The 25674-nt window shown below is 35.5% G+C and overlaps 3 protein-coding genes across 3 annotated transcripts; 2 read left to right on the plus strand and 1 right to left on the minus strand.

Moving 5' to 3' along the window:
* The first annotated feature begins 1224 nt into the window (after positions 1–1224).
* LOC146146798 (acyl-CoA desaturase-like) lies at positions 1225–10394 on the plus strand. The gene is made up of 7 exons (XM_083388654.1): positions 1225–1467; positions 4231–4343; positions 4942–5072; positions 5873–6078; positions 6879–6925; positions 7607–7792; positions 9534–10394. Exons 1-7 carry the CDS (start codon positions 1433–1435, stop codon positions 9722–9724), a joined length of 909 nt encoding a protein of 302 aa, XP_083244780.1. The 5' UTR covers positions 1225–1432; the 3' UTR covers positions 9725–10394.
* A 2202-nt stretch (positions 10395–12596) lies between these two features.
* On the plus strand, positions 12597–20127 carry LOC146146799 (HBS1-like protein). The gene is made up of 10 exons (XM_083388584.1): positions 12597–13253; positions 13356–13712; positions 14467–14616; positions 15003–15183; positions 15657–15834; positions 16569–16734; positions 17501–17641; positions 18540–18733; positions 19112–19271; positions 19904–20127. The coding sequence occupies exons 1-10, from the start codon at positions 12756–12758 to the stop codon at positions 20045–20047; spliced, it is 2169 nt and encodes a 722-aa protein (XP_083244710.1). The 5' UTR covers positions 12597–12755; the 3' UTR covers positions 20048–20127.
* A 731-nt stretch (positions 20128–20858) lies between these two features.
* LOC146146800 (COP9 signalosome complex subunit 7b-like) lies at positions 20859–24907 on the minus strand. Its single transcript, XM_083388585.1, has 7 exons — positions 24699–24907; positions 24219–24386; positions 23894–24018; positions 23334–23411; positions 22756–22861; positions 22201–22337; positions 20859–21297 (listed from the first exon to the last, which is right to left on the minus strand). Exons 1-7 carry the CDS (start codon positions 24894–24896, stop codon positions 21255–21257), a joined length of 855 nt encoding a protein of 284 aa, XP_083244711.1. The 5' UTR covers positions 24897–24907; the 3' UTR covers positions 20859–21254.
* Positions 24908–25674: the final 767 nt, after the last annotated feature.

The raw sequence follows: 25674 nt of genomic DNA on the forward strand, positions 1-25674 counted from the left end.
TGACTGTTTATAGTGTATTTTTAGAAAAAATCGGTATAGTTGGAGTAAGAAAATCGGTATACTTCGAATTGGACCGAATTTCGTTGTTTTTGAAGTTGTGTTCAATTTTATTTAACGAAATTAGTAAAAAATGTAAGTTTACAACAATCGTGAATTCGACTGAAACCGCCTTTGTTAATAATAATTGAAGAAATATACAATTTTATGCATTGAAAAAATATACAGTAGGCTACTCTTCCGGTCAATAATTATGTTATTAATAATAAGTATCGGAAGGCTTCTTTTCAGTATAATATACTAAACCTGGTAGCAACAGCATATTTATATCTACTCTTAAATGGCGATTAAATGTAGGAATTATTGTGCAAAAATATTTAACTTCATTACAAATCATTTGCCTATGTTTTGCTTTCATTTACAAAAAACTATTTAACATATCACAAAAACTGACAGACATAACGAAGTATTTAGAGTTTAAGTTCTACTTGGATTCATTTTTCATTTTTAAATGGTTTACGCCTGCGATCAAAAAAATAAATAATTGCAAATCACTATCTTAATCAAATTAGAAAGCGAAGTTCATAACTCAACAACTAAATTTGCACAAGTTTTGACAAACCAAAGTTGAATACTGGACTAGTGTCGCAAACAGAGAATAAAGCGAATTGTAATAGTTCGTAAAACAATATCAAATTAGGTAATTTTCTATTTGAAATTCCTATTCAAAGTCCTGGGTTTCCGAATTGAAACCAACGTCACTGATATAGCAAGTCACGTTATGTGGTTATTAAAAACCTTCATCAGTCAAAACATCAGGAAAACATTTTATTGCGACCTAGCCTATATTCAACAAAGTTCACAATTTTACGGACTGCAAAACTTCCTGTGAACTTGTAAGTGGCGGATGTATTTGTGTAACCAAATGGTATTTAGCAAAACATTCAGGTTCAAATTAAGTCAATAGGTCCTACGTCGCAAATTAAATTAGATCCATTGTAAAAAAAAACAACTTAGGTTGCATTCGGCATGTGTATCATTCAAGTGATTACAACATCGCTTTAACCCTAACGATAAGTATATTGTTTAAAACCAATAGTGCCATCAGTTCCAATGAGTTCGTAATTTCCACGAGCAGTATAGGCAACAGTTTGCTATATTGGCCAAGGTTGTGAAATCTACAGCAAACACCACAATCCCGGTTATTCAGAGCGATGAAACGTTAATGCGAAATCGTGTGAGGGAAGCTGTCATTTAAAATAGCACTAGGACGTGCGTAAGCCAATGCAGCCGTTTCGACAAAACGTCAACAAGAGAAGTACTTTCGCAATCTACTGTCAAAGGCTCGTGTTGCTAGAGTCCTAATTTTTCCGTACTTTACTGTTGTTTCTTATCAGCTATCTGTGTTTTAAAAAAAGTTTAGGCTGTTCCACAAATGCGGATGGATCACAACGAAACTAAACAAGAAAGGTAAGTATTGAATTGAGTGTGTTGTCCCTTCCGATATATGACCAATATATGTTTAGTTTTTTAGTTAATCTATCTAGGACATCTGTTTAGCTAGATTACGGGATACCGCTTTTTGTAACTGTAAATTAATTGAAATATTTAAATGTTGTCAGCTTTGCGCGTTTCACATCAAATCTAAAGCCTTTATGATACAGGGCATTTACTTAGCGCGGGGTAAACAGCTGATATTTCGCGGTATGGGATTAGGCTGAGCACTTCAGCAGGAAAACGCTTACGCAATAGATCGAGCAGCAAACGTGAGCCTGGAAACCGCAGCAAACTGTTTGGTGATATCAGCTTGCTTTGTCTCGGAATCGCGCAATGTTTAGCATATCAATCAATCAGTCAGCTTTTCGAATGTATTCCAAATTACAACATACAATTTGTTTGTTTTAACAGCGAACCATTAGCATATAAAATTGAAGGTAACCCCCTATAAAACAAGTTTTTGCTCAAACAAAGCTAAATATTTGAAAAGATAATAAGGATACTACCTCGCACCAAATTGTGTAACGACCGCGTGTCTTTTAATGAGACAATCACAAGCTGGATTAAAGGTATAAATTTATAATTACACATTTTAATCACTTTGAATTTTTTTATGTCCAGCCCCAGGGGTCGAGTTGACTCTGGCCATTAAAAGCATTGCTAATATTACAAATGTCTTTGGATTATACCTCATAAACAAATGAAGAGTTCAACTCCCCAGCTTTAAATGCTGCGCATTTACATTACCATTAGGATTATGGAACCTATTTTACTGACGAGCTATAACTTTATGCGTGTCCGGATTGGGCCACAGGCCAAACACGATTTTGGTTTGGAGAGGCATGAAAAGTTTCAGAGAAGACGTCAAAAAGTGACTTCGTAAAACAACTACCCTTAGACACCTGCAATTGCAGAATACGGTTCGAGAAAACAAATTGTGCTTTGACTTCATTGATGTATCCACTTAAAAAATTGCGCGCAAAAAACAGTAGAGTTAAGCGCGTTTGTCTAATTTAAAAAATTGAATAGATGTAGCTCATGATCGATTGGGGAGCATTATCGTAGTGGAAGTTTCGCACGCAAAATAAAACCAGGACGAAGCAACATATTGTGGAGCTATTAGTCCGCGACCTTTCCCCGAAAACTTAATGACACTTCCTTCCCCGAAATGACGCTATTGGCGAAAAAAATGCGCGAAAATGTACAACTACCAGCTACCAGCTACCACGCAACTGAAAATGCATAAAACGAAGATATTCAACATGCGGCAGGTAAATCCAGATTTCAAATTTGGATTTGAATGAAAACAAGCTTATTCATGACGTCATAAATAAGGTTAACTGAAACAAATGTTTGTAGCACAATTGGTAAAGCTATACTGGCGGTTGTTGTCGCTCTTTCTACTGCCATTTTTATAGTTATATTTTGTTTTGTGTCTTTCTTGTCAAGTGTTCGTTTAACAAGTGGTACACGCTCGCCCAATAACATTTGATTGACATAAGGTGAAGGTTGTCGGCAAGTAATTGGCCGCCGGTAAAACGCTGACGCCGCACTGCATGGGAATATTTAATTTTAAAGCAAGCCCCACAATTGTTTCGCTATACCCTACAGAATTTATTCTAAAACGTGTCACTGGAGCGTGTACACTTGGGAGCAAATTTACGCGATTAAACGAATAAACTATATCGGTTCCAATTATTACCCAATCCAAACGACAAAATTGGATTCAAATGCGATTTGGGTTCAAAGCTAAGCATCTGATATTCTACTTTGAACATCCCCACGTGTTAAACACGATTTTTTCCCAGAGAACTTTTGGGGAGTTCTTGGCACATTCCCGTTTTGAATCAACAAAAACAACCTTCTGTTGCAATTTGTTTGATTTTTTCAATCAGTTAACCTTTTTTTACTCAGTCAACCGGCCATTTTCGATCACCCACGTCTCCAGGGTGTTATAGCCAATGATTGTAAAAAGAGATTGCTGCAGTTTTCCTTAACCGAAAAACAATGTTACCTTAACCGAAAAACAATGTTACGAAGTGCGGTGCTTAATCGTTCTAGATTTGATAAAGATAAAGATGCGCTAACGCAAAACATAATACAGCATAAGAGGAATCCGTGACCTGTATACGAAAATGTTAAATGTTCTCTTTTGTCAAAACTACGGGCAGGATGCGTAACTCAAAATAGATGTTAGATGACTCTGAACATTTAGTCGGCGCTCTAATATCAACAGTGTTGTAATGACTTAAGTCAATACACTTAAGTCGCTGTTTTTAAGTGACTTGACTTGGCTTGAGTGTTTTGGACCAATGACTTGGGCTGAAATGAGGTGGTTTCTTTAAGCAACTTTTTTTTATAAAATTAAGCTGTTGGTCCTAATCTTTGCACATAAAACAATTTACTTGCTACATGTTGCGTTTTTCTTACTTTTTAGTTTAGTAATTGCTCATAATCAGACGATTTTACCAATTTAATGATTTATCGTTTCATTAATTTATTATTAGATGGTTCGACTTGGAAATGACTTGAATTGGGCAACTGATGACTTGTTAGTTTTTTAAAAAGACTTGGACTTCTGTTATTTTACAAATGACTTGACTGGGACATTTTAAAATTACTTGTTTACAATACTGAACATTAACTCTCGGGACCTTGTGTCTCAGTTAACCCATGAAAAGTTTTCCAACAACTCAATCCAATGATAAGCATTATGTTTATTTTTCTATTTTTTAGATATAAGGTGACGATAGTATGGAAAAACGTGGGCATCATGACGGTCTTGCACTTATCATCGCTTTACGCTATCATTCTTATGCCGCGCATCATGTGGCCAACTATACTTTGGAGTAAGTATTTTGTCTTATTCAGACCTTTTCGAGGTTACTTAATGTACGTTAGTTTTGTTCTAATAATTTATTTGTGTTGTTGGACAACTTGGATATAACCTTTCTATATAAACGACTGATGTTACATTATATGCTTCATTTGGCGCTGGTCGAGAATCCTACTATACATTTGCGGTTTGGATGGGTCACAAGTATTATTGTTATATTTATTGTCCAATATTTACCATTTCAACAACTAGGTTCGTTACTGTAAAAAAGTTGTGGGTTCTAGACCAGCGACCTTCGTTCTGCTAACAGCTTCGTGCAAAGATTTAACATAAAAAATTAAACGTTTATTATATTTTATCATGTTTTAAATACTTTAACTTCAACAAAAGCTTTGGACTTTAATTAAAATTAATCATTAGTCTGTTTAAAAAGTTATACACTATCCTATATATAGCATTTGTTTTGGTTAGCAAAAATTGGCCACTGCGAAGAACATATAGGAAAAGTCCTATGTACATTCTTACTTCTATCTGTGTTTCTTAAATAGTAGAATCGAGATAATATATGAGCAAATAAAATTAACCATGACTAAAACGGTGTTTTCGGACAGATGCGGCTTACACACTGTTTGCCGGGCTTGGAATCACGGCTGGCGCTCATAGGCTTTGGACACATCGAACTTACAAAGCCAGACTACCTCTTAGGATCTTTCTTGCTCTGGCAAATTCAGCAGCTCTGCAGGTGGGTTAATCGTCACACGTTATGGGAACATTTTTTCACAAAAACAATTGTTTGCGTTAATTGTAACAACCTGATATGTATTTTATTTTAATTTTTTTTTAAATAAACAAACACTACAAAATTTTTCAAACTTAAAATGCCGCAGAGTTCTTTTAGTAGACGCTGAGCGATTCACAAAAACTGCGAATTGTGTCAAAACACACTAGTTTCCGGCTTGGTGTATGATTCAGCTCTTTATACACGCCGAAACTATGCTTAAATTTAAGCCACAAATCAGTCTTGTCGCTTTGTTTGTGTTGAAGTCTAAATTCGCGGGTAGTTAGCGGGCTTGGATAACATTTGCGATCTTGTGAATAAACTTGATAACATGCTTGTGAGTTGCGTGCTCTTTCTCTTTCTTTCCGTTTTTTTCAAGTTGTTGCTTGTTGCCATTCGCTCTAAGTTGTTGTTTTTGCATCTGATATCTGCAGGTGTTTTATAATTTTATATGCGATCTTATATTTATAAATTTCATTTTTTACTTTAACTACCATTATTGGCATTTTACGCATGTTTTCTATACAGAAACTGACGATGCCTATTTATACGGCGAAATAAATATTTCTGTAAAATTTTAAGAAATGGTTTCATGTTTTTATACCTTTTTTTGTAAACAGATTTTTTTGTAAAAAAGATTATCTGATACGAAAGCAAGAATCTTTCTTTTGAATTTTATTGTCTGCGGGAGATTTCTCACTTCCTAAAGTGTTTCAGCTTGTGAATAAACGTAAAACATAAACATAAGCCTATTTTGGTACTAGAACTCGATTCTGGAGTGGTCAAGGGACCATCGGTGTCACCACAAATACTCGGAGACAAACGCGGATCCCCACAACGCAACCAGGGGCTTCTTTTTCAGTCACATGGGATGGCTCTTGGTGAGAAAACATCCAGACGTAATAAACAAGGGCAAGACCATCGACCTCGGGGATCTTTATCGCGATCCAGTGGTCATGACGCAACACAAGTTAGTAAAATAAGATATGCCAGTACAAGTTCACACAAGAATGTAGTTTAAACTATGCACAGATTTGTTATGTAGTTGATAATTAATTGCAAAGCCAAAAAGAGTAGATCGACATCATCTTGATTAAGACGTTTCAATACAAGGTTAAATGAAGATGATATAAGCTCGTATCGAAACGTCTTAATTAAGATAATGTCGATCTACTTGGCCCTTTTGGCTTTGCAATTCATCATTTATGTGTTTTTATGTTTACAAAAATCAATTAGGACAGTATGCGACATGTTAAACCCAGCTTAATGGTACAAAGATTATATATTTAGAGTGTTTGACAGTAACTGGTTTTGCCCATAAATTCTCACTTAACGGGGATGCAAGAGCTTTACAAAACACCATATATATTAACTTTAAAGTATCCATAAACTTCAATTAACAGGAGTGCAAGAGCTTTACTAAATCATTAACTATATTAACTTGAAAGCACACCGAAAGTTATCGCAGACTCACCGAATCTGTCGATCAATGATGCAAGCCATACAGGCTAGAAAAAAATCTTCTACAGTGAGGTTCGAACCCACAACCTCCGGCCATACCGAAACCGTTGCCCCACCAACTGAGCTACATAGACTCAGAGATGAGCGAGTCAATATCAAACAATACGTCACTTGAAAGAATTGATTTAAAATGACCGACATTTTCTCACAACAATGCGTTCTGATATAATTTGGCTTTTGAATCTGTAATATTCTTAATGATCTTAGTTGTAACCGATTACTCTTTTTCACTTTGTTTGTTTTTTACAGGTATTACATACCTTTCATTTTGACAATGATGCTCGTCTTTCCGACAGGTCAGTTTGCTCTTAATCACTGCTTTCTATAGTTAGAAAACATTGATAATATCCCTTTATCCGAAATACAACAATCGTGTATGCGCGAAACCACCCGATCCGTCAGTTGTAAGTGCAGTTCTAAGCAAAAAGGTCTATGACAATTAATGCATCCAAGGACTAAAAAGTCAGACTACAGACCTTAAGTCGTGGCAATACAATAATCATCAATGTTGGGCGCAAAAATGCTATAACTCCTCGACGAGTTTTTTTATTGTATTGTTAACATTTAGCCAATATTTTTTAACCAATAAATCTGTGAAGTGGGCGGTCTTTGCTTCTAGGACGACCACTTTATGTATCCTGGGGGTTTAGCTAAAGGTCAAATAAGTGCATTGCCACGACCTCAAGGTCCAAAGGTCAGATTTTCTGTTCCTTGGATGCCTTAATTGTCATGGACATTTTTGCTTAGAGCTGCACTGATTTAAATGGTTGAGCCCGCAAAATTTGTCAATCATTCTACAACAACAACAAACAGTCATACGTTTTTTAAAGAAATCGTCGCTGTCGGCTGTGGCCTCTGATGTATATAATAATACATATTCTAATTAGTTAATACCGGTAAAAAAATTAACTTGTTAGAGAGTCGTAAAAAAGAAGACTCTGGTTTGGTTGAGAACCTTAAATCCATTTCTGATACAGCGGTACCAGTGTTTTGCTGGGGCGAGAGCTTTATCATGTCCTACTTGGCATGCCTTCTCCGCTACGTTGTAAGCCTACACGGAACTTGGCTGGTCAACAGTGCGGCTCACCTGTGGGGCAACAACAGACCGTACGACAAGAACATCAACCCAGTCGAGAACTCCTTTGTTTGCTTTTTCGCGTTAGGTAGGTTGTTGAACGTAATTAGGGGAACAAGTTAAGCAGGTTTTTTTTATCAAGTATAATTAGGTAATTTTGATAACTCTATTGTTCCGTAACCCTCTCATCGAATTGAGAAAATTTATTTTTTACTACGTTAAAAGGACCGGAAGCCACCCATTAAATCAGGGGCTTTTAAACTGGGGTCCATGGAACCCTAGGGGGGGACTCTTTTAAGGAGTCAATGAAGGTCAATTTCCAAAGTCAATTTAAATGTGACGTCAATTTATGACGTCATTTTCAAAATTTTTTGCCTACCGTGGTCCACGCGAAGCAAAAATAAAATTTTAGGGGTCCGCGGTAAAAAAAGTTTAAGAACTCTTAAACATATCAAATTATAATTAACGCTCAGTGTTTGTTTTGCGTCGAATAAAATATTAAATGACAAAAGTTCAGTATTCATAATGAAAGGCTTAAGTCGATCTATAGTCCGGCACTTTATGAAGCAGGGCTGCGTAGTCGTTTATAAATGAACCCGTGTCAGACTTCCGAGTCCGAGGCCCGGGCTTGGCCAAATGTGCGATTTATTCGAGTCCCGAGTCTGACTCGGCCTGTTGCAGCCTGTATTTCACCCATTTTATAAGTGGGTGTATTCAGCAGTCCACTCTTACGGGTGTCATATATTTCATTTACCGACAAAACATGGTTAAAAAAATCCACAATATGCCAGTGTTGTAATGACTTGAGTAATTGACTTGAATTAAGTGCACTTAAGTCACGGTTTTCAAATGACTTGACTTGACTTAAGTCTTATAAACCGAATGACTTGACTCAAGTCTTTTGGACTAATGACTTGAATTGGACTAAAGTCATTTTGTCAAACATCTTGGGATTAAAATTAAATGTATTTCATTTAAGTATAACTCAAGGTTTGCACTATAAACAATTAGATAGTTGCATATTGCGTTTTTCTTATTTTTTAGTTCAGTTATTTCTCATAATCGTACGAGTTTAAAAATTCCAATAAATAATCGTTTTATTTTTAGGACATGACCTTAAATTGATTTCATCTCAGAATGACTTGACTGGGACTTGATTTGTAAAACCGATGACTTGGATTGGGACTTGACTTGTTATTTTCGCAAAAGACTTGACGTGGCCTTAAGTTATTTTTCAAATGACTTCACTGGGATTGAAGTCATTTCAAAATGACTTGTTTACAACACTATAATATGCTATTCCACCTTAACAATTTACAGTTTGCGGCCTTTTTCAAAATTCGATACAGCGCATTCGAGCGTCGGGTATTCTTGAAACAAATTGACCCGTCAAGTCCCGAGTCATATTGCGCTGTTACGAAGTTCTTTGATGCTGTAAAATAAAAATTATAGCTTGCTTCGGTAATTATTTAAAACGTATTTTCAAAAAAGACCGGTACTAGAGCAATTATATTTGTAAATACCACTATTTTTACACTGATGATGGCATGAGGTAATGCCAAAACATCTGTCAACAGCGAAATGTTGATAACGAATAAAATGGCTTTAGTATTTTTATTAAAATTGCTAAAAAAACGTGTATTCCAAATATTTAAAACGAATATTTTTTACAATAAACAAATTCAAGCTTATTAGGTAATTGCGTTGTCAATAAGTTTTTTTTTCTATTGATATACCATCAGCAACGTACGCTTTGACTATAATATGATTCAAAATCATTATAGTTCATGCTTGGATGATAAAACTGACGTCATTTATTCTGTTTTTAGGCGAAGGCTTTCACAACTTTCACCACACGTTTCCCTTCGATTACGCTACAAGCGAATTCGGCACCAAACTCAACTTCACAACCAAGTTCATTAACAAAATGGCCGCCATTGGCCAGGCTTACGATCTCCGCACAACGCCGCCTCATGTTATCGAGGCCAGAATGAAACGGACTGGAATGCCGCGCACCTAAAGTCGCACTATTGAGACCAAACGAAAAACACGTTATAGATGAAATTTTTAGTTATGCTATGGAGCTAACAACGTTTTTTAAAGTTTTTACCGAGCCTGTTGTGGCAATTGTATATTTGTACATTAGGCCTACAGTTTTAGTTTTTCACTTTGTGGTAATAGGCTCACATAAAAGAAGCTAATGTAGCAAACTTGGCTGTTTGATAAATACGCTGTTGTTATTGTTGCAGTTGACAGTTTAATTTGTTGTATACCACCTCAAAACGTAGGCTACCAATCGGCCAAGGAAGTGAATATAGACCTTCGAGGTCTGAAATTGCCAGCATCCAAAACAACAATAATATTTAAGTATTGTTTGAAGGCTAAGCACAACAGGCTTTGAAAGGTCGAGTTGTGTTCTTGAATTGTGTTTTTTTAGACTTTTCGAATATATGTTGTATACACGTTAACTATATGCGCAACCTATATGTTATATATCTCATTACAAATAAATAAGTTGCTTATTAAAAATCACCGAAGTCCGCAGCCCACAAAAAAAAATGAGTGGCCAATGGGCCCAGGTTTGGAGCAGTTTGAAGTTACGACCAATTTTGTTGTAAGTATACATTTCTAAAATTTGTAATTTCACCGTGCTTTTAAACTTTTCGCTTCAAACTATATGCAACTCTGCACATCCGGTATATTTGGAACACTTCAAATACATGTGACTAAAATGAAATGTTTTAGAATTATCTTAAGATTAACTTTTGGCTTTTAAATGTAGTAAGGGTGAGGAAAAACCTATTGTAATAGAATAAATCTACAAAAATATTTTAGGAAATGCAAATGGAGAACAAGGAATACAGGAAAAGTTTTGGTACGGTAGATTAAGCTTGATCTTTATAACGCTGTTTAACTCGCTACATCAACCAGAAAACCTTTTAGCGATATGTGTATTTGTATTAAAAAAGAAACGTAACTAAGGTTATAACGTGTGAAACAAAGGCAACTTCCAGTCCAAAGTCAACACCGTTGCTTTAAAGTTCGACTTCAAAGTCGCAAACTTAATAAAAATACAAGAAACGCACATTTATAAGGCTTAAAACAAACTGGTTTGTTGGTGGCAACATTGAGTCAAATTCTTCGTCTTTACTCTCTGTGGGACAAACCGCACTCGTTTTCCTGTCAGACCAGCTCACATCAGAATTTTATTTTTTTTTTTATTTTTTTTTCTTGACTGCTATTCTATGGACCTTTTCTTTTTCTATAAACTAAACAAACAGAAAAACATTGGGCTGCAATAAAACCATAGCCATACCAAAGAGATAATCTCTTTGAGCCATAGGCCTACAACTTTAGATAAGCCTTTCCAAGACAGTTTGTATTGACGTGATTAAGTTGAGCAACTCAGTGGTAAGTTGGAGAAATTTACCTGCTATCGCTACAACCATGATTAGTTTTTATGCTAAAAATGTATAAAAGCAAAGAGATTATAACTTATAATCTCTTTGTGTAAAATTGTGCATCATGTGTTTCACATGGGGTATTTCATAATTTTTGTATTATTTTGTATTGAACTTCGTGCGCCGCGCGCCTATTAAGAAACAATATATTTTTATTTTTTTACGCTGAAAACGTTTTGTTTATACAATGTAAAAAGGCTTGAAAACCTGACTCTTATATTTTTAAATTTAAACAACCCTAACAAATATGTCTTTCGAATCAATCCCGAGTGCGTTATGCGTGATTGCATTCAGCTGCTGTCACGTACGTAAGAGCGTGACCTAAACTTTACCTTAATTGTTTTGTAAGGCAGTTCAGTATTGTGCTTATTGTTTTTTAACTGTTGATAGTATATACCTGTACCTGGATTATTGTGATAACAATTGTAAAAATCGTAGCATGGATTAGGGCGCTGGTCTAGAATCCTACTGTTTTTTTTTTCAAATAACAAAACGAGTTGTCAAATATTAAATTAAAACAGCTCGTTAATAAATATGGGGTAATTTTATGCTCTTTTTTATTTGGTATGTAGAAAGTAACGCAAAAAAGTCTACAAATACCGCATACCACAACGCACATTATTATTATTTGGTTAGGGTGTCGGTTAGCCCTTGTGTATGCGGTATTTGTAGACCTTTTTTTCATTACCTACTAGTAAATACAGTAATAATAATACATGACCCACCAGAACCAAAATGCTAATTTGCACCCTAATGTAAACAATGTTGGCAATATAAACCTTCGATGAAAATGTGATAGGTTTCTAGACCAGCGCCCTTTTGTTAACAGTAACGAAACGAGTTGTCAAAATTGAAAGATAGTCTTTTACCCCTGCACCAAAACGTTATTACGTTATTAGAGACGGTCTCTTTGTATAACCACTTGTGGTTCGAGGCTGATCCTTCCCCAAATCCGGCAACGTTATTTGCTTTTCTGTTTGCATGTGTATTGTATTAAGTGTGGATGGGGAGAAAAAATAAACTTAAACTTATTATTTATGATTTGTGTTAGGCATAGCAGTTCCTTAGAAATATCAATAAGGGTGCAAGCACCAAAAGAGGTAATGGTTAAATAGCCTCATTGAAATTAAGCTAAACTCTGTTATATCTAATACTACCACCAGACGCTAACCCTAACCCAAATCAATCAAGAATCTTTTATTGGTGCAAACGTAAAAGAGCAATCCAGTCAAATAACCACTTCCTATTTAACTACAGATTGCTAAAAGGTCTTTGTGTGGTTCAACAACAATTTTTTTACTTCTAGGCTATTAGCGGTGCTGATCCTACCAGGTCTAGTTTCAATTCAGAAGTATATTTATTCATATATATATATATTTATATCTTTAAATCTAACAAATATTTACTTCCATGTATATATTTAGGGTTTAGTTAATTTGAAAGCTCAATGGAACTTTTTTTGTTGAAGTCCAACTTTTCTTTGAGGTATATTGTTGCTGATCAAGGTATTCACAATTCAACAGTCGGAACTTAACATGATACTTTTATGATTTGAGTTTATTACATTGAAAAACATTTAATTTACAAAGCATGGCTAGACATCGAAGCATTAGAAATGCAAAAAGCTTTGATTATGATGATGATTACGATGTCTTTGGCCAATCATATGAAGAAGATTATGGTGTTTCTCCGGGAACAATGGCTCAATATTCCTACTTTCGAAGTGACAAGGATCTTAACTCATACATGCCTACCGAAGCTCCGTTAAATGAGGTCCCAGATGAACATGCGGAAAATGCTCTTCAGCAAAAGTCACCTAGTTCCCTTGCAACATCCATTGAATATGTTTGTGATATAGTGGGTGAGACGTATCCGCAGGAGACAATTCGTGACGCCATTATCAAATTTGATTCTGACATAGAGAGAGCAGTTGATTATCTCCTGAATAACGAGGTTGCCCAAACTAGCAAAAAGTATAATGTGGCAGATGAATGGAGTCAGAGTGGAGATTATGCAAGCAATGGGGGTAATTCTGTATCAAAGCTACAAAACAAAGAACAATATGGAAGACGCTCGCATAACAAAAAGGTGATTGACTTTATTATAGTTTACTTACTGACTAAATAATACTGTAGACACACTTAAAGTTTAAAATATTCAACAAAACGCTTTGTACTGTTATATTTCTAGACATCTAACGAGGTGGATTCCAAGAAAATGCAACATATTTCTATCTCAAAACCAAAAAATGGACCAACAGTTTCAAAAGTCGAAACAAATTCTCGCACTCTAGTTAAAACTGGATTCCAAACTCCAGGCTCCACAATAATCACCTTAAATTCAAATGAACCTACTAAAAACTCACCAAGCACTTCCAGAAAAAGCAATCACTTGGTAGTAGATGGCAGAACTAAACAGAATCCCTCCAAACAACGTGACTCTTCTCCTGCTGCCAACTTACCATTAACACCAAAAAGGCCTCCCAATGCTGAAATTGCTGGTTCTTCCACACCTGGCAAAAATAGCAAAACCAATGTTAACTTTGAGGTTGGTCATACTAACACTTATATTGAAATTGTTTCTATTAAAATGAAGGAAGAAACATTAAATAATCAAATTCTATGTAAATATAATTTATTTATGTTTAAGAATTGTATATCAATATCTATTAACCCGAATATGTAAAAGGAACAGCAGTGCCTTCCATGTTTTACAATGTATGCCAGTATTTCTTAAACTGGTAAAGAATCCACCCTTAAAGCCCAGAGTAAATGATATTAACTACATAAAAATCAAAGAAATGAAGCATGCTACCCAGTTGGATTGCCTAAACCAGGGGTTCCTAAACTCAGCGGACCCCTAACATTTTTTTTGCTTAGCGAGGACCACAAGTAGCATGCAATTTTCAGCGATGAAGTCATAACTTGTTATCTTTTGATTTCGGTCCAAAAAATGTGAAAGTTTAATGGAAATTACATTCAATGCAAAAACGTTTTATTTTTAATTAAAGTTATTTTAAAAATTGATTACTTTTTATTTATACACTACTATTTCCATTAGGCCTTTATGGACCCTCTAAAACTAGTTCACGGACCCCGAGGGGTTCATGGACCTGGCCGAAACCCAAAGAGTTATACCTTACACATGGGCAGAAATAACTATAAAAACAAAGTATATTGGAAACTTAACCTAAGTTGACTTACAATCTAAAAAAATATGAAATACATCATACAAAAAGAGACGTAAAAAGATCTGTATGTTGGCCACCCCTGCAATATATATATATATATCACCACTACAGGAGGAGCTGCAGAAAAGAGTTAGCGACAACAAGATCCAGCTGAGCATGGTTGTTATTGGACATGTGGATGCTGGCAAGTCCACTATGATGGGACACCTGCTTTACCAGAAGGGGGTTGTTTCTCAGAGGATGATTCACAAATATGAGCAGGTTGGTTACTGTATTTTTAGCTTGCAAGACAATTTAATTTTTTATATACTCTTCCAAATTTTGACATAACTTGATAAAGATGTTTTAATACCTACTTGTATCATTTTCAGTTTTTATATATAATACTATTTTCAAGTTTAATATAACATGTTAAAGATGTTTCAAGACCTACTTGTATCAGTAAATTGACATAACTTTGTGTTATAAAATATAATTTATTGATTTATTTTTTTTTGCCTGTTTATTCGTTGTTTTTTGAAGTAAATAAATGCATTTTAAATTGTAGCTTTTTATATTTTTTGAGTTCTTTGAAATGTACAGTACATCATATTTCTATGTTTGAGATGAAGCAACCCAGGTCAATCACTTATTTAAAAAAAATTAAGGAATCTAGAAAAGCTGGCAAGGCCTCATTTGCATACGCATGGGTTTTGGATGAGACAGGCGAAGAAAGGACCAGGGGCGTGACCATGGACATTGCTCACAATCGTTTTGAAACAGAAAAGCATCTAGTAAACTTGATGGATGCTCCGGGGCATAGGGATTTTATTCCCAACATGATAACAGGTTTGTTGCTCTCAATCCAACTAAAAAGGAATAGGATTTGTTTTATAAATAGACTTAAAAATTTGATAAGCAAACAACAATACCACACTGTCCACACTACATAAAAAGTAAACTGTTTTGTGTGCAAAAAATAATATAGATTATCAATTTTTACCTAATAATAAAAAAAAACACTTAAGTCTGACTCAAGTTGGTTTATTTGTCTTACTTTCTGAAGCCTACCTTAAGTCAGTTTGCTTTACGACTACAGTAACTTAAGTCAGTTATAGACAAAGTGTTTTACTTATATCTTTACGACATTGGTAATAAGTTGAATGTACTTTTCCGTTTTTGATTTGTTAAATATACACTAAATATAATATATATATACACGTATAAAAGTTAAATACATAAGTATAAAGTTATCAACAATATAGCTAAAAATCCTATCATATGAACACTAAACTAAAAAAACATGGAATCTGGTTTTTAAGGTGCTTCACAAGCGGATGTTGCTATTCTTGTGGTGGGATCAAGTACAGGTGAATTTGAGGCAGGATTCGGTGTCGGTGGACAGACAAGGGAACATGCGCTTTTAGTCCGATCCTTAGGTGTCAGTCAACTGGCTGTGGCCGTCAATAAACTGGACACAGTCGATTGGTCCAAGAAAAGGTAAGCTCAATCTCCCAAACCAAAACCAGAACTGCTTTTTAAACAACACACCGCACTTTTAGAAAAAGGCTTCATGAAACAATTTAAAAATAAAGCTTCAGTGCATGATTACTAGATGGCACACTAGGAAATAATCAATAAAGAGTGTGTTTGATCATAAAATATGTCTTTTCAGAAAAAAAATACAACAGGAAATTATGAATGAATGATATTGTTTTTGTTCTGTATGAATCGATGAGTTATATTTTTTAATAACCAATGATTCTTAACCATGGAATGCACACCATTTCGTAGTGGAGCACAAGCTCTAAACGAATATTGAACTTAATTCTGCTTTTATGTTGTCGTATTTTTTCCAGCAAAATGTGTAGTTAAGTAAGTAAAGATATGGTTCATGATTTTGTGATTTGCAATCGTTTTGTGACTACTAATTTTTTAGTAGTTTCTCAGTTTTTTTAGAAGATATTTGTTACTTTTTAAGTTTAGTCAGAGCAATATGGTATACAGATCTAAGTTTTGCAAAGGTATCATACAATCTGCCCATTGCCAACCCCTTCACAAACTTTAACAATTAAACTGAAAATTTGTTTCATGCTTTGCAAAAACATTTTTTGGGGTTTGTGGATCCTTTATGTTGGCATTTTTTAGCACTGAATCTCTGTAAATACCATTTTATGTAGAATTTACGGTTTGTCTTGACTAACTTTAAAATTATTTTTATTTGTGCTGCTCAGGTTCGATGATATCGTCTCCAAACTGCGGCATTTTTTGAAACAAGCGGGTTACAAAGATGCAGACGTTAGCTTCGTTCCAGTCAGTGGCCTCCTTGGAGAAAACCTTACAAAACCTGCTTCTGCACCTGATCTTGTTGCTTGGTATAAGGGGCCCAGTCTTTTGCAGGTTAGACACCTAAAGAAGTCCCATATTTTGTAATTAACATTTACATCATTGGTGTATGCTTGTTTCTCGACTCGCTTCTCTCTGAGCTTGTGTAGCTCAGTTGGTAAATCGACGGTCCCGGTATGGCCGAGGTCGTGAGTTCGAACCTCCTTGCAGGCTAATTGTTTTCCTAGCCTGCCTGCTTGCATTATTGTTAGGCAGTTTCGGTGAGTCTGCGATGGCTTGCGGTAACATTTACGTTAATATTAAAAAAATAACAAGCTAACATTACCAGTTTTCGTTTTGGAATTAAGTGCAAATATAAATTCAATTTGGTGGAATGCAGCGCTGTCTGGTTTCAGTTACTTTCCTTTTTCTCGGGACCAGTATTGGTATTTGTTGGCTAAGATAATTTTGCATATAATCACAATTAAAGTTTTTAATCTCATTTTTTTAACTCATTCAATCTTGCGACTGCCACAAGCCTAAATTCCGCGTGATTTATATTGTAAGGTTAACAACCTGTTAACCATTGTTTTTTTAATATTTTAGGCTTGTGGCACACTTTCTCCTTAACTATAATTATATAGTTTAAGATACACGACATGACAATGTTTAATATCATATTATTGTTAGTTATTTAAGTGATATTGTGCATTCAAGTGTGCTTGCTGCAATGCCCAATTTGTAAAATAAAAAGTTATTTCCAAGAGTTTAAAAAAGTTTCGCTTATCAGTTTTATCACTGAATAACGGCTCAATTGTTTTTTTTTTCGGAAAATTACCAGGTGATAGATTCCTTCAACCCGCCAAACCGTCCCGTTAGCTTTGCTCTACGTTTCTGCATTAACGACGTCTTTCGAGGGCAGGGTTCCGGAATATCCTTGAGTGGAAAGATTGAATCAGGCGGGATCTGTCCCAACACCAAGGTGCGTTGAGTATTTTTCCCGTGGTCTTTTAGGCGTATGTAATCATTCCACAAGAAAAATGAACTGAACCAGCACATTATGATTGATCTTGTAAATATAAGTCTTTGCGTTTAAATCGCTAGCCGAAAAATCGACTTTAAATCATCGGCGTTTTTACATTTTATTAGCACGAACTGCTGTAACATTGTTGGTTTAACAATCCAGCGGTTCCCAAACTTTTTTAAATATTTTGCGGTGGGTCCTTAGCAATTATTTTGATATTTCGCGACCCTATAAAAATCAAAGAATGCTATAGGAAAAATGTAAAATCCACACACCAATGAAAGAAAAGGCTAAAACTATCGAATACGCATTTAATGGGATGGCTGCACTTGATTTACTGCAATTAACGCATCAATGTACCCGAAAGAGCTTTAGTATCAAATCACAATTATTGCTGTAAATTGCGGACCTTCTAAAACTGCTATTCTAATGTGTTTTGTTCGTCACTCAACCTTACTGCTGTAACGTAAGAGGGTGTACTGACACCCGCATATGCATAGAGCGGGACCAAATAAAACAAACCATCTTCTACAGCAGTGCTTCCCAACCTTTTTCGATTCGGGACTCACTTTTAATGCAAGTTTTGTTGTGGGACCCACAATGAGATATGACTAAACGAATGAAAAACAAATTAATCAGAAAAAAATACATACACAGGCATCTTACTATCAATGCGAAACTTGAGCTTGCATATTGGATATTTTCAGACCAAGCATAAATATTACGTAATGTTATGCAATAATTTCCCGATCTAATAGAAAACTGAAACATTTAGAAAAGCTTCGAGAATCGAGACCCCCTGGTTGGGAAGCACTGTTCTACAGTAAACATAAACAACTGTGCCTTTGCCGAATAGGTGTTGGTAATGCCTGCCGGCGAACGTGGTGTGGTGAAAAGTATTGAACGTGACGACATGAAAGTGGACGTGGCCCTGGCCGGCGACCACACTGTGCTCACGCTTAACGGAGTCGACATCATGAAGGTGACGGTTGGCAGTGTGCTCTGCGACATCACGCAGCCCATACTGGCCGTGACCAGACTTCAAGCCAGGCGAGTTTTTCTCTGGACTTTTTTAGGACAATCTTTGATGGCTAATGACCAATTTCACCAAAAGAGCACAAATGTCGTTTTGGGACAGTTATGGATCATCATTTGTTTTGCGATATTATTTAGGTTTTTTTGGTGTTGTGTGTCATGGAAGTAAAGAAAACTTTTTAATCCCCCCATGACAACTATAAATACCAACTAATAGTACCAAATATAACGCCCTACTGAATATACCGACCGTTGCTGCCAGGCATTGTTTAACTTGTAAAATTGTTCTTCGGAAAATGGTTTATTGTTTCTTTTGCTGGAAGACCAATTTTACAAGTTATAACGCCCTAATAATCTTCGTTTTATAACTTGCGCTTGTTTGTCGATTTTCAGAATCGTGGTTTTCAACATCGAGGTTCCTATCACGAGGGGATTCCCCGTTGAGTTGCACTACAAAGCAGTTTCAGAACCGGCGATCGTTCGACGCATCATCAGCCAGTTGCATAAGAGCAGCGGCGAAATCATCGCGAAAAAACCCAAGATGATATTAAAGGTGCTTACTTTACTAAGCAAAATGTCTTAAAGCAGGGATCATCAAACTCCGGCCAATGGGACAACATTTCAATCGTAGTTTATCTTCATTAGGAAAATATGCTGCAGGACGTAGTTTGAGGACTCCTGCTTTAGGTGAATGGCCTATGGGTTTAATTTTGTCTGGCCGCGTCATATTTTCCTAATGAATATAAAATACAGGTAAAATAAAGTCGGATGCAGCTCAGCACCAAATTTTGATGCAAATTAAACTGAGCGACAATTTAATAACTCTCAATTAGTAATGACGTCATGTGGTGTCGGATCGCGATTCTTTTTCTCCAAAATTTCGAGTTTCGGAATAAAATTTCAGGCATCAGACAATCCGAATAAAAGGCTAGTTTTTTAAGTCTGCGTTGTTTTCCTTAGTTGGCCTGTGTATAATACAATATTATATAGGCAGTCAAAAACGTCAATTTTAACTTAAAATTCTTTTGAGTTTAGTACGAAATAAATGTTCAATTTGTTAAGTGTGTTAAATTAATAAATATAGCAATTTTCTCACCTTACAAAGACGCTAAAATGATAAACAATAATTTGCAAGCACCCAAAAACCGCCATATCGTTCGCCTAACTGTGGAAATTTTCCCAAAGGGACAAAACGCTCTAGTCGAGGTGGAGACGACTCGTGCTGTTTGTTTGGAGGAATATGCAGTGCTTAAAGAGCTCGGACGTTTTACTCTTCGTTATGGAGGTTCCACCATCGCCGCCTGCGTCGTTACCAAGCTGCTGTCCTAACCGCCTGTTCACTTATTGCCACGTTAACATATGCTGGTCAGGTGTAAATTGAAAGCCGGTCGGTTATCGGGTGGCATTTCAAAAATTACCGAAAAAATACGATTTTTTTAGCTTTAAAGGTAAATGGGCTCGACGTGGCCATGTAAGAAATCGTTAAGTCAGCAAAGCGGTTCCCGTCCTTAAAGGAAATTTAACATTAATCCCATGACAAAATGGTGTAACACTTGTGAACTACGGCGGCACTAGTTTTTTATGCTATTCTGTGGTACCGGGTTGAACAGGCGCTTTCGTCTAATCGTTATTTAACTATTGGGTGATGTTTTCCGAATTAAAACACTCGAAAGAGTGCGTCAACTGGCGTCTTAATGTTAAACTAAAAATTAGTACTCGTATCTTTTCATCACATGCTGGACTGCGAGTTAAATTTTAGCCTGTTTCGGTGCACTGAGTTTCGTGATGGTGTGATTCTTCTTCTGGCCATGCTTTCGGTTTCTGTGTGTTTCAATTGCAATAGTATATTTTCTGCTTTTATTTATTGGAAAAGATGCGAAAAAAGTACGAAGGGATATATTTACCGCGCGTGCGTGGTTTTGTAAGTCAGGCCTAAAAAGCAGGCTGGGAGGCGAAGACAGAGATCCGGAGCTATTTTTATTACTTTTGTTAAAAACAACACTTGTAGTCTGGAGTTGGAGTTCTTATGCTCAATTGGTAAGCGGTTTTGATACAACTATTTGTGTGCGATTAAAGACCATTATTGTCACATTACATTTTCATAATGTGTTGTCCCAGTTCCATTTTTAGTGGCATTTCAACAAAAATTCCAGTCGGGCTGCCGAAAATCTATGTATTTATTTCCTAGGAGTGCTGTAAGCCAAAAAAGGTTGAGAATCACATGGGTTAAGTGTTTGATGACCCTGGACCAGTGCCAGTGCTGTTTTACTTTAGCCTTGATAAAAAGTGCGCTAGTCAAATACTTTTGGTGATTGACAATCTCCACTTTCAGGTGTAAATATAGAAATTGCTAGAACCTCGTATGGAATCTATATGTTTGACTGGTATTCAAAGTGAAAATATATTTTAGGAATGCAAGCTAATTGTGATGATCACTAGTCCTCTTTGCCTGAATAAACCATATTTTTATATTTTCTCTTTGTGTTCTCCTCAGGACATCACGAAGCATAGCCCATTTATGTAAGCTAAAGACTGTTCAGTTTTTTGACGACCACAGTTTCATTCCACTTCCTCGCAATCTAAGTAAAAAAAAAACTTTTGTCAGTTTTATTAATATTTAGATAATTTATTACTACAAAGCTGATTTTTAATGAAATTTGAGGATATATATCAAATTTTTAAGATATTAAATGTCATTTACAAACATGGTTGTCAGTTTGTGATAAAATGATCCATAATATATGATTTAGGTCAATACCAGGGTCCAGGACATTACAAAGAGCACACCTCAAATCAGTGATTCTCAAACAGTGGTACATGGATTTAGCAAATTTTTTTTTGAATTTTAGACAATAAACTATAATTAACAACAGGCGTGCAGCCACGCATACGAAAGTTGATTGTATATTTAATGGAATAAATTAACTGACAATTATGACAATATTATGATATTTCCCTACAACTTTGCCATGCAGTTATGGTAAAAAGTGTCCGGCGAATTGTGTTCATATTTTCGATAAAGGTTTGAGAACCATTAACCTGCAGTATATCAGCGTTGATTTGATACGAAATAATGGACAAACGGATTTATAATAGGGAAAAAAGACAGCCAATCTTTTTTATAATTAGGGCAGATCATGTCAACATCCAACAGAATTTGCTAAATGTTATCAGGACTTTCTTTAGATGAGAATGAAACTTGGTTTTTCAACAATATTTTTTACCACATAAAACACACAATGCCATATTCACCATGATTGAAATGTCTAACTTTGAAGGAAATAGTACCACTGTAATCATATAGCTTTGTATGTGGTAGTATTCAACATTATCTGAATTTTTTAACTGTATGTGTTTCCCTCTAAGCACCTATTGTACTAGTTTTGTCCAAAGCAAGAATAGAACATCTAGCATACAGTATAAATTATTATCGAAAAGAAGCTAACAGATTGTTCAAATGTAAATGGATTTCAATTATGTACCCCTTGACTTTTGATTTCTTTGGTTTAACCTCCACTCCACTGGAAGGGGCTAGATGTTGTGCATGTCGGGACTCGGCCATTTGAAATTCAAGGTCCTGGCTGCTTGTCTTCTTAATTGTGCTCATGATGTTTTCAACCTGTGACAACAAATTTGCTCAAAAAATATCTTGAAACGCTTACACAGACCACTTAACAGGTAGCACAGTTGTACCAAATATAGCTAACCTTAGTTGCACTTACCAGGGATGCGGAGTCGGTTAAAAATAACCCGAGTCCGACTCCGGCCAAATGTGAGATTTTGTCCCGAGCCCGGCCCTGACTCTACAGCCTGGGCAATCAACTAATAGGGGTGTTATATAATTCATCCACTCTCAATACATGGTTAGAAAATATTTCAACATATGCTATTCCACCTTTACAATTTCCAGTTGGCGGCCATATCAGTTTTAAAATTTGGTACTGTGCACATCGGACTCGGGACTCGGGTAGTTTTAGGTGGTCTTACTCGAGTCCCGAGTCCGACTCCGCAGCCCTGCTTATCACATTTTTTGTTACCTCAGTTTTGATGGCTGCCTTTTTGACATCATCTTCTTTGAGGAACGTATTAGCACTAAGCATTTGTGTTCCTATGCTTTGTAGCATTGTTTTGCATCTTGCACACCTGAATTGAACGTTTAAGAAGTCAAATTTAACATTTGGCAGACCTGTAAAATTTAAATTGAAACAAAAAGTAATTGGATAAACATTTTGTCCATAATTAGACGAATCTGTCAGAATGCATTAAACCAGGCGTGGGTAATTATTTTTGATGGGGGCACATGACAAACAGAAACTGTCTTTGAGGCATTGCCAAAAACTGGATCTAAAATGCAGTGTTCTAAATTCTAATGACCTTAGTCAATGACAATCACTTGACTCTTTTTGACAAATAAAAGTGACTTGGACATTTGAAATTAAGCGTTTTCATCAAACATTTTTAATGAAATTACCAAATTGTTTTGTAGAAAGAATTTACTTGCTATATGCAGCTTTTCTCGTTATAATTTAGTTGACATAGTTTTATACTGCTAAGGTAAAGCTGTAGTTGATTCTGTTTACGATTGACCTGAATTTATTTTTATATATGCATTTACCATGATTCTAAGGTGTCCACCATGTAGGTCATATCATCATTAGTTAAATCGCGACCAATTGCCCAATCAACTTCCAGTCTAAAAAGGCAAAAGAAACAGTTATTAGCATATAAAAAGTTCAACAGGGCTACCAAGTACCCCTTGGGTGTTAACAAACTAAAGCAATTTGAATATCCTTCTATATCAAAACAATAGGGTGTGGCAAAAGAAATATAACACATTTTAAAATTTTAAGTATATATATTTTTCAGTTTTGAGTTGCACACTGCTAGTCAGTCCTGACTTCTCATTTATCAAGATAAACTATTTGCAGTAGGTCAAGTGACATTAAAAGATTGACAAGTATAGTTGCATAAATGAATCCCATTTTGTTTGAAACCAACAAAATTATTTATGCCCCTTAACGCATTATGACAAATTACAGAAAAGATAGAACATATTGATAAACATTAATGTTATTGGGTTATGGTATTTGAATGAATCGCATTGTTGTGCCTGGTATGGTAAACCCAGTCTTATTTTGCACAGACTTAGAAATATGTGGTTAATTTCTTTTAAACCTTGAGTTTTGTTGGTCCAGCCTTCCATGAACTATGTCAGCATAAATGGCAGATATCAACAAATTTTCTAAATCTCTCACATTGTTGAGGTTTACTTCTTTCAGAATGGTGTCATACGAAATGTACTAAAAACAAATAATGCGTCCAAACCTATACTGCAGTTATTTTTAAAACTGCTATCTATGTAATACAACACTATACAATATACTTATAAGAGAAAAATATATTAAATGCTGGAAATTAAATTAAAAAAAATAGGTGCAATGTGATAAGTTAATTACAAGAAACCTTCAAATACCTTTTAAGGCTTCAATCAAATGCTTACTTTGGATTTTGAAGCTAAGCTAATAACTGTAAGTAGCCTTAGCTTTTGAGCCATGGCTGGTGTTAAGACTGGCAAAAAGGCAGACTGATTCATGTAATCTTTGTATGTGCCGTATGAAAACACATTTAGCAGCTTCAAGTATTTAGCACTATCGGGGTCAGTGCTCATCTGAAATGCAAAGTTTTGTAGTAAACACATCATACACTAAACTTTTTATTGTTTATTGTTTAGCTATTGTAACTTTTTTTTCTTTACAACTGCCATTTAAAGCGTTTGTTTACATTGTGATACATAACTAAGCAATAAACAAAACACGGCAATGGACACACTAGGTTGTTGCCCCCAAAAAAGAGTGGTTGTTTTTTTATTTAATCAACCATGTCACTGATTTTATGTAAATATATAAAAAATAACCTAATTTGGGTTTAAATAAATTGAATTTCAGCAAGATATGTTATACAACAAAATGGTTTGACTAACTTCTTGAATGTTTGCACATTCTAACAGCTCTCCAAATACAAATATGTCAGTTGATTCCAAAACTTGCTGCACAAGTGCTTTTAATGCAGATCCATGTGTGGACTTGGCTAGAAGCAAAAACTGCTGCAAACTTTGGTTGGAACTGATGATATCAGGAGATGAAGAAGTAATACCTTCAGCATTTATTTCTACCTCCATTTTAAATTATTATCCTTTAAAGAAAACAATGTGATGTAGCATTCTGATGCATCTTTACCAAAGTGATAATGCTTTTTTAAGCATTTTTACATTTTAGAATGCTAAAATACTTAATAATTCTTTGGCAACCAGCTAAATTTTAAGGCTGGTCGAAAATCCTACCACTTGCACTTTGACAGTTATTGAAAAAAGTAATATTAAGAGAAATGACATAGTATTGCCAAATACGGTTCCGCTGTTTTGGAACTGGATTATTGGACCCTGTTGGGGTTAGTGGTGGGTAATGCGTGGAGTAGTTACAAAATGGGTTAGGACTGAAATTATTAGGGGAGTTAGTGATTCACTTAGTGGTGGGTAATCGGTGAGGTAAAGAGTTGTATATGCCTGCTTCTGGCCATTTAATCCTTATTCCGACACATTTAGGACTTATCCCGTAGGATATTACGAGTTACGAAGTAGTCCTATCATTCCAACGTTGAAGTTGTTCTTATTTTGATCTGATGGCTGAGGTTGCGGAGCACTGTTCCTGTACATGTACACCACTATACATTGCATTCACACCAAACGATGGTCAACCGGTAATAAACACAATTAAAAAAAATTACCACCATACGAATACTGCGACTCTGTACCTCCGTCTAGCGGTAACTAATCTGCCCAACAATATTTCTGTGGTATTCTTTTATAGGCCTACCGCACTAAGACCCGTCTATATTTCCTAAAGTTTGAAAACGAAATTAAAAATTGAAAAAAAACATTTACATTTAATATTAGTATT

Source organism: Ascidiella aspersa, chromosome 4 (genome assembly GCF_963924565.1).
Source record: "Ascidiella aspersa chromosome 4, kaAscAspe10.2, whole genome shotgun sequence".
In the NCBI taxonomy this organism is placed as follows: domain Eukaryota; kingdom Metazoa; phylum Chordata; class Ascidiacea; order Phlebobranchia; family Ascidiidae; genus Ascidiella; species Ascidiella aspersa.